Below are 9361 nucleotides of genomic sequence, written 5' to 3'. Positions count from 1 at the left end.
AAAATTCCCAAGTCACCTAAGCCAAGAGCCAGTCATTGCAGCCTTTTGGGAAGGCTTCCTCACTCTCAACAGACAGTGTGCTTTAGCTGATTGGTTAATTAAAATCAGCCAGGCTTTCCTGGTACTTATCCTGTGCTTAAATAGTACTTGACTGTGTTTCATAGTTTCAGGATGCAGTGTTCAAGAATGTAAAATGCTTTGAGCAATGCCTGGCACATAAGAAAGAAATCAAGCCTATTGTAATGGGCCGATTAAGGAAGTGAGTAAAAACCACAAGGAAAACGGGGTGCTTCTGACATCCTGTGTGGGATGGGCGGATGGGGGTGCGTTGACAGCGGATAAAGGAAACCAGCTGGAAGCCCATTGCAATAGTTTGGGTGAGAAATGACCTCAGGCCAAGCTTGGGAGGGGTGGGCAGGGGCAGCAGGGTGGGGGTACCCCTGATCACTGGTGGGGGTACCCCGATCACTGGTGGGGGTAGGGAAGAAGAGAAGAGGAATGAGGAATGGGGAGCGTGTCTCTGGCTTAGGGGAAGGGGCAGGTGGTGGTATCCTGACCCAGGATGCCTAAGGAGGGAACATGGGAGTGTTGCTGGATGTGGGTGGCAGGAGGGAGGCTAAGTGCCACTCGGACCTACTGACCTTGGGTGGCTGGAATTCTCAATAGCAATGTCTCTGACATGTGGCAAAATAGCTTTGGGGAACTGGAGACAACCTGCCTGAGATGATGTGGTTACATAGTGGAAGGCAGGTGATCCCTGGGACAGAGAGAGCCCCACGTCCTGAAGTGAATGATGGCAGGAAAGGCTACAGACGTGTCAGGGAGGGTGCCGGCTGCAGTGACCTTGGGTCTGTATTTCTCCAGCCTGTCCAGCGTTTGGCTTCCATGATTCCAGCTGGCCCAACCTTTACTTCCTTTAGCGACACTGTCACTGTCCCCAGCGGAGACCGTGCCAGGAGTCTCCCCTCTCCCCACCGTGCCCAATTCTGCTTCTACTTCTTTCCTAAAGTCCCCCTTACCCAGGTAGGCAGTCCATAAGACTCTTGAAAGCCACGAGGACATTCTACACAGAGAAAACCCAGGAAGGGACCAGACCCAGAGGGAGCCCCCACACCCTCTCTGTCCCCTTGGCCGTGGGCTAGGATTGGGCTTGGCGTGTGTGGAAAGCAGTGCTGGGCTGAGATGGAGAAATCCTCTTCCCCCGACCAAAGTGCCTCACGCCCCTCATGACTGGCAAGTGTTTGGTGTTGGTTTGGCTTCGTTTTTAGAAGCTGTGGCCTGTATTGGATGGTTTTTGGAGCAGACTTGAAGAGGGATGGAGATGTCTGTCCCCCTTTGGGAGTTAGCCGAGAGCCAGTTGCAACCACTGACACACAGACAGGTTTTCGTGTGGTGAGATAGGTGCTAAGACACAGAACACAGAACCCAGGACTTGAGGGTTTATTCTCTATGAGTGTACACTCACAGGGTCAGCCGTAATACTGGGGACGAAGTCAGAGGTACTGCAGCAGCTGTCCTCAGGTACTGGCTCTGGCCACTTGAGGTTAGAATTGGGCTCATGAGGAGTAGGTGCTGGGCAATACCTCCCCCACCCCCTGGCTGTACCACAAAGACATGCAGAAGGTCAAGGTCAGGCAGGTTCACAGATGAAGTGGGCCACCCAGGCTGGGCACCTGAGCTAAGCGAGGCCACTGGCTCTCTCTTCACTCTGTGGGAGGGCCTGAGGGCCTCTGGGACACTGGGGGTAGTTACTTATGTTTGGGGGGCCACTGCATCTCCTGCTTCTGCTGCTGCTGCTCTGTGGGGGGCAAGACTTCTCCTTTCAGTGTCTGGACTAGGTGGGTCTCTTGGACCTGGCCAGGAACTGGAACAAATGTAGGTGGATCCAACTTCCCCTCCTGCTGCTCCAGGGGCTGTAGCAGCTGCTTTTCCTTCTTCTCCAGTTGCTCACCTCCGTTTGCCAGCTCTCCATCTAGCTGCTGATCCAAGAGCTTCTTCTTCTCTTCCAGCTGTCCCTGTAGCTCCTGTTGTGTTTTTGCCTCCTCCAGCTGCTTCTCCAAGCTTTCTGCTTCCTGTTGGTCCTCATGCTCATCTCCTTGCTGCTGCTGCACTTTCTGCTCCTGTGGCTCCTGCTGCTGCTGTTCCACATGCTGTTCCAGGTGTACTTCCTGTTCTTGTGACTCTTGTTGCAGCTGCTGCTGTTCCAGATGCTGTTCCAGGTGTACTTCCTGTTCTTGTGACTCTTGTTGCAGCTGCTGCTGTTCCAGGTGTACTTCCTGTTCTTGTGACTCTTGTTGCAGCTGCTGCTGTTCCAGGTGTACTTCCTGTTCTTGTGACTCTTGTTGCGGCTGCTGCTGTTCCAGATGCTGTTCCAGGTGCACGTCCTGTTTCTGTGACTCTTGTTGTGGCTGCTGCTGTGGCTTACAGTCTTGCTTGGACACTCCCTTCACAGGAGTTGTGTGTTTCTCCTCATGCACCAAAGGGACCTCCCCTGGGATCCCGGAGGGCACCTTCTGGCATGGGACAGGCACTGGAGTTGGCTGCTTCACTTGCTCCTCCTGGTGGGTATCAGCAGGAGGAGAAACAGGCTTGAGGGGCTCCTGACTGAGGGCAGGGGGCAGGGTGACTGGCAGAGTGTGTTGTTGGGACATCTTGGAAGCTGCTTTAGGTCAACCTGAAAAACAGGAGGGGTCAGAGGGGTGGCTGAAGAGAGGAAGTAGCTGAGTCCCCATGAATCTGCCAGTTTCTCGGCACCCCTTTTTCCCTGGGGTGGGGCACTCCCCACCCCACTCCAGCTGTCATTCCCCAGAAGGAGCAGAGAGTGAGTGTAGGAATGGGCGGGGGGGGGGGCGGGGAGGCCCTCCTGGGGGCCTCCTGCTTCCCTGCAATAGGTCTACGCCTCCTGTTCGGTCTCTCCCTTGTCTGTGCCCTCACTCCTGACTTCCACTGACCAAGGAGGAGAGCAGAGTTCTGGGATTACAGCAGAAAGAGGTAAGGTCCCAGGAAAGGAAAGGCCTCCTGGAGCACTCGTGAGTCCTGGAAACCAATAGAGCATGCCCGACAGGACCTGAGAGGTCATGGCATGAGCCCGGGACGGGGTCACGCTACATTCTTGCCTTAAATTTCCCACTGAAATGCTGTGTGCTTCTGGGCAAGGCACTTAGCCCCTCTGGGCCCCAGCCATCTCCTCTTGAAATGAGATTGGCCTGTTCAGCTCCAGAGCTTCTTTCTCTCACGACCTGGAGCTTCAGCGGCAGCCCCCGTGCTTGGGGTGCGGGCTGCATGGGGGCTGAGCGTGGGGCTGGCTCTCTTAGGTGTCCACATCCACGCTGGCTTCCCCTGGGCCTGTTCTGCCTGGGTTTCTCTAAACAGAAAGTTCTCCCCATTTTGCAGGTTCCCCCTCTGGGCACACAGCCAAGAGTTACAAACATTTCCCTGAGCCACCCTGGCCCCCAAAATAAGGCAAAATCATGGCCAAGCCAAATCAGACAGCTTTGGGAAAGAAATCGGCCACCTTCCCCTGCATCTCCCTCTTACTTAACTCAATCTCTCAATCTCTCAATCTCTCAATCTCTCTCTCTCTCTCTCTCTCTCTCTCTCTCTCTCTCATACACACACATACACACACTCTAGAATATGGTCCTGAGAAGAGATGGGAGGGGAGGTCTTGCTGCCTGCTCTGTATTTCCACACCGTGGCACAAAGCCCTCAGCACAGTGACCCTCCTAGAACAGGGACCCCAGCTGAACCCAGCCCACGACCACCCTGGCAGGCCACCCCACTCTGGTCTGCTGGAGGCCCCGGTCCCCCCCACCCCCGCCTCTGCCAGCGTCCACTCACCAGGCTCAGAGGAAGGAGGGCTGGAAAGGCTCCTAGTGGAATGCTGAGCCGAGCAGGGCCCAGGTCACCCTTTATACGGTTCCCCAGCCTGGCCACCTTCCCAGGTCCAAGGAGATGGACTGGTTTCACCACCCAAGTGGGCCAACTTCCCCCAGCCCCTCCCTGACTCATCACAGGCCCCTGCAGCAGAAAACCCCTCAGGGCCCCTTTTCACAGAGACACACCCCTCCTGCCTGGCCAGAGGGCTCTGGGGCCTCAGCCATTTCTGTCTTACTCGTGGGAGCTGGGCTGCAGCTTGGGAACCGGGGCCCCTTTTCCTATTGTTTTGTGACCTCAGCCAAGCATCTCCGAATCTCAGTTTTTCCACCTATAAAATGGGCTTATCTCCATTATTAGGCTGAGAGATTCATTTCCAAGGGCACGAAATGGAAAGTTATGTGTCTGTCCTGTCATGTCCAAGCCAGAATAGAAAGGTGGGAAGAATGGCTTCTTACGAAGGGATGGGGTTCCTGGGAGGTTTTCTCCTGACCACTATCCCGTAGCCCACCCTCTCTCAGCACGTATCTGTAACTCCACCTGTGAGCAAATAAACTCTGTCCTCAGGTGGAAAGGACTTTAGGCACAGGAGGGAGTCCCCTGCTGTGTGCCCAAGGCTGCAGTTACAGAAGCTCACAAAAGTGAAAACTCCCAGAAACTCTAAAGCAGGGATGGCTCTAGGTGAGGAAACTGGCATTAAATATACAACATATCAAACAACAAAGAGTGTTCTTTAGGGGGACAAAGCAATCACTTTCTGTAATTTTTTTTCTGGAAATACATGAAGGCCTGAAGATAAAACCAAACCATCCACTGCTTTTTCCTAACGGTTCTCTAACAAGAGCTTACGCAGTCTTTCAGAGCGGGCATTACAGCTTGTCCCTCCCCGAGGCCGATGGTGACCCAGGGCCCTGGGAATAAAATCCAATCTCCTGCCCCGTTTCAGAGCCGCTCACGGAGGGTCCTCATTTCCCAGGATTGAGCGCTTTCCCCGATCACCCCACCTGCAGGGTTGTCCGCTGACTCGCTTCATTTCACCAATGACAACTGAGGGCCCCTTTATTTGCATTGGGTCACTTGTTGATTTCCTATCTCTCCCACTGGAGACAAACTCTATGAGGCAGGGGTTTGCCTGGTGTGTTTTCCACCATGTTCCCAGAACCCGTCATAACCACCACAGAGGTAGAATCAGCGCTCTGTAAACATCAGGTGAAGCAATGAATGAGCCGTGAGTCCTACCACCTGGAGATAACTACTGCGGCACGTGTGTGTGTGTGTGTGTGTGTGTACACAAAATTTAATTTTGACGTGCTTTTTTCTTTTTAATGATTGCTTTATAGCTTATTCTACGGACATTATTTATTTAAACTCTCTTCTTTGCAACCTAATCAAAAAAGAACTATTAGAACGGTTTGAAGACAAGCCCGCATCTCTGGGGCGAACTTGGAGAAGTGTCTTGGTTCCTCATGCATTTCCCGAAAGGCACCTTCCTCCCAGCCCCACGCTGATCTCTTTAGTGTTAACCTTGCCTTGCTCCTGGGGTTCAGTCTGGAAAGACAGATGGAGGCACCCCTTCCTCTGGAAGACTATCCTCTCCTCTTGCCCTCTGCCCCCCCCAGGACCTCACTCTGCCCCCCGCCATAGTGCAGGGACTGTGCTGTTTTCTGGGGCAGGGAAAGCCCTCCCCTCCATCCCACCCATGGAGACCTCACCCAGCATGCTCACATGAGCACACTTGAGCTGGGCTGCTGACCTCAGCCGGCAGGAATCTGCCTCTCCCCAGCCCGTGACCGTCAGTCCCAGGGCAGCAGACCCTGCTGGAGGAAGTCACACCGGTCTTATGGGTTTCCAGGGGCCGTATCTGCCAGATCTGCCTCCTGCCCTCTGATTCACAGCATAATAAGAGCTTTGGGGGGAAGATGGCGTGTGGGAACCTTTAGCCAGCAGAAGGAGGGAGTAGTGGGGAGCTGAGTGGATGTGTGTGCAGGGCAGAGGTTGGAGGGGCCCCAGTATTTTAGGGGCCCAGAGGCCTTATGCTCTGCCCTCAGGTTGCCGCATTTGGGGGCCAGACATGCATGTATGTGGGGGAGACTCACTGTCTGTGTGAGTGACCTCCTAGGCCTGGGGTCCTCATGATGAGTGCGGGTAACTGTCCGGCCCCACCCAGCGTAATGAGTGATGCCTGGAGAGGCCGTGAGCCAGCTTTTCCCCAGCCCAAGGAGGCCCTGGCTGTGTCCCTTGCACAGGCAGAAACTGGCTGGTTTCTCTTCTGTCTGAGTGACACAGTCTATTAGCTGTGGGGGGAGAAGGTCCTGGTCACAGCAGTTCACTGCCCTGGCATGCTGGGGACAGCTCTGGTAAGCTGGCGGTGCAGGGTGATGGCAGATGGTCCTGGGAAGGTCTGTGCTCCCGTCTTGGGTAGCCACGCCCAGGCTGTTTCTGGGCGAGGCAGTGCCCCACACTCTGCAGCCACTAAGCTCCTGTCTGTCCCCCACAGGCCTCCTCTGCCCAGGGCAAGGTCACCTCCATCATCTCAGTCTGCAGCCTGCACCAGGTGCCTCCCCACACACCTCAAATCCCTGCTGAGTCCTCCGTGGCCGCCTGTGCCCGACCTTCACTCCTTCTCCTTCTGTGCCCGTCTCCTCCTGGAGGCAGCAAGGCCGGGAAGGGACATAGGACCACGAAAGGGCCCAGGGCCTGACTCTTCCTCTCTGGGCCTCGGTGCCCGTCCGCCTGATGTGCCCCATTGGCCCCTCCTGTGTCTCCCTCTGGCTGCCCTTCCTTGGCCTGTGGATGGCTGGTTCCACTCCGAGTCCCCAGGGCTGGCTCTTGCTCTTGGAGCTGGACACTGTGGAAGGACAGTCCCATGGGCGGCTACCAGCACTGGTGAAAAGGAGGTGTTTGGTGCCCCGTCGTCCAGCTGGCAGAATGCCCCCGCCTTGGGCTCACTGTTTGGGAAATCACATTCTTTGTAGTTGATTCTCTGCACTGGGAGGCGGCAGTGGGTCTGAGCTGGAGGGTCTGAGCTGGAGGACGCACGGGGAAGGCTTTGCCCGGAGCCCAAATTACAGGAGCTGAACACAGCTTAGTGCCGGGTGCCAGTCCCCTCTTGTGACAGGTGGGCATTGAAGTCTGGAGCGAGGACATGAGGAGCCCAAGGGCCTACAGTGGGTCTGCAGGAGAGCTGGGCTGGAGCCACGTGTCCTGACCTCTGACCTGCAGGCTCTCTTCGCACCAGCCTGCCTTCGCAGGTGCTTGAACATCTGATGGCTATGTGACAGGTGGCATGAGGTGACCTCAGACACCTTCCAGCTCTGAGCCAGCCATTTACTGACTGACCCCCGTTGTGTGGCTTGTGTGGAGGAAAGGCCAGTGTTCCTTGGCTCAGATTCAGCCAAGGTGCCCTGGGGATGACCCTTGGGAACAGAGAGTTCTATGTCCCTGCTGGTGCTGGCGTTTCAGTTGATTTTAGCCGGATCCCACCTAGAGAGACTGTTCCGGATGGGCACTGGCTTATTGGGGACAGAAGCCAGTCTTCTGACTTCCCTCTGCCCCTCCTTCCAGTCTGCGAAGCCTCAGGTGACGCTGTAGCTCAGTCACGAGCCCGTGTCACGTGGCTCAGGAAGCCCGGTACTCGCTGCGGGTTCCCGAGGCGGGTTCACTGGGGAATCCCAATGGGTTTTCATGGAGGCGCCTGCGCCTGTGTGGACAGAAGAGCGGCAGCCGTCTGGGTCCAACTTTGTTGTGGACAAAGGGACCCGGGGAGTAGAAGCGAGGAGAGCGCAGCCAGCCACGCGGAGCCAGAGGCGCAGCACTGCGGCTGTTGGGTGAGGAACGCGCGGGTGAGACGCAGCAGGAATGTGTGCAGGGAGGGGAAGGCCGCGAAGCGAGGGCCCCAGAGGAGTGGCAGGGCCATGGCTGGAGGACATGCGGTGGGGGGACATCGCAGAGAAGAGAGAAGAGGCAGGTGCAGAACCAAAGGGAGAGAGGGAAGGAAACAAACCTTCAGACCCTGCTGTTTACCAGACGTGGTGCTCAACAAGCCTCATCCACTTTCCATTTCATCCTCCCCACTTAACAGACGGGGGGGGGGGGGGTGGGGGTGGGGGTGGGTGGGCTGAAGCTCAGAGCAGTGCACTGACCGGACAGTGGTCTCACAGCTAGCAAGTGGGTCACATGTGGTGTGTCTGCTCCCAGGACGACCTCTCCAACTCTGAAGGCAGAGGTCACCTTCAGCAAATGCGATGGACACCGGAGTCCTTCTGTGTCCCCAGGAAGGGTCTAGCGTTGCCACAGGGGAAGAATGGATTGCTGCAAACCAGAAGACAGGCAAGCTGGAAACTGCTGGAATGGCTGAAAAGTTGTTTTCCTGTTGCTCAAGTTTTACCAGAAAGCCTGCTTGGAGCAGGATGGAGGGAGGCAGGAAGGGGAGAGAGGTCAGGGGGAGAAAGGCGAGCCCAAAGCTCTTACCGGTGAGTTCTTGCTTGCTCAGCTCCAGCCTCACCCCTCTGACTCCCTTGGACTCCAACCCCCAGGGCTTCTTCCAGGAGCCTCACTCCAGAATCACCTCCCTCCCCAGCTAAGGATCCACGTCTGAGAAAGCTGGTGCGGGAGGAGACTTCACGGTCACAGAGTTCAACCCTGGCTTTCTAAAGGATGACACACTCTAGAGAGGAAAAGGATCACAGAGGTGTCAGTGGCAGGTCTGGGCCAGGGCCAGGTCTCTTGAGTTCACGTTTACTCACCTCTGTGCCTTTGTCCATTCCATTCTCTCTGCTGGAAATACCTTTTGCACTTTCTGCCGTATTGAGTTTTGACGAGTGGCATTAGGGGTACAGCATCAAACAAACCAGGCGAAAACTGCCACCCGCCTGAGGCTTTCATTCAGTGTGGGAGGCAGAAGACAAACCCACCTGGAATCTAAAGCCTGTCAGAAACACCATGTAGAAAAAGTAGGGCAAGAAAGGGGTTTAGGGTGTCCTAGGGGAGGGGATGTCATTTACTTTCAATGGACTAGTCAGGAAAGGCAGCTTTGTTTGTGATAACTGAAATCTGGAAGAAGCACTTCCTTTGGTGCTTAACCAAGCAAACAGCACCAGCTGTAGTGTAGGGGGAGGGGAGAGGACACTAGGTGTATTGCACTTCTAAAGACACAGTCTTTACAGTGTGCCATCTTCCTAACTCGAGTTTCCTGCCATTGAAATTATTCCTTTAGTTTTTCTGGAGCAGCTTGTGGAAAATCGGTATAATTTCGTACATACATGTTTGGTAGAATTCACCAGTGCCTGGAGGTTCTTTATGGGCAGGTTTTTCTTTTCTTTTTATAAAGATTTTTATTAAAATATAGCTAACATACAATATTATATCAGTTTCAGGTTTATACCATAGTTATTCAACATTTATATCTAACGAAGTGATCTTAAACTACCCTTTCTTTTTTTTTTTTTTGATTCTCTTTTCTTTTTGCTGTTCTGATTGTTTCCTG

At 54.8% G+C, this 9361-nt stretch overlaps 1 protein-coding gene across 1 annotated transcript; it reads right to left on the bottom strand.

Annotated features, from left to right (window-relative positions):
* Positions 1-1434: 1434 nt before the first annotated feature.
* On the bottom strand, positions 1435-3903 carry IVL (involucrin). Its single transcript, XM_074318941.2, has 2 exons — positions 3841-3903; positions 1435-2674 (listed from the first exon to the last, which is right to left on the bottom strand). The coding sequence occupies exon 2, from the start codon at positions 2649-2651 to the stop codon at positions 1749-1751; it is 903 nt and encodes a 300-aa protein (XP_074175042.2). The 5' UTR covers positions 2652-2674; positions 3841-3903; the 3' UTR covers positions 1435-1748.
* Between the last annotated feature and the right edge of the window lie 5458 nt (positions 3904-9361).

This window comes from Rhinolophus sinicus, chromosome 7 (assembly GCF_057876585.1).
Source record: "Rhinolophus sinicus isolate RSI-liver-muscle chromosome 7, RSI-T2T, whole genome shotgun sequence".
In the NCBI taxonomy this organism is placed as follows: domain Eukaryota; kingdom Metazoa; phylum Chordata; class Mammalia; order Chiroptera; family Rhinolophidae; genus Rhinolophus; species Rhinolophus sinicus.
The sequence above is the reverse complement of the archived record's forward strand: the minus strand, read 5'-3'. Positions and strand labels throughout refer to the sequence as shown.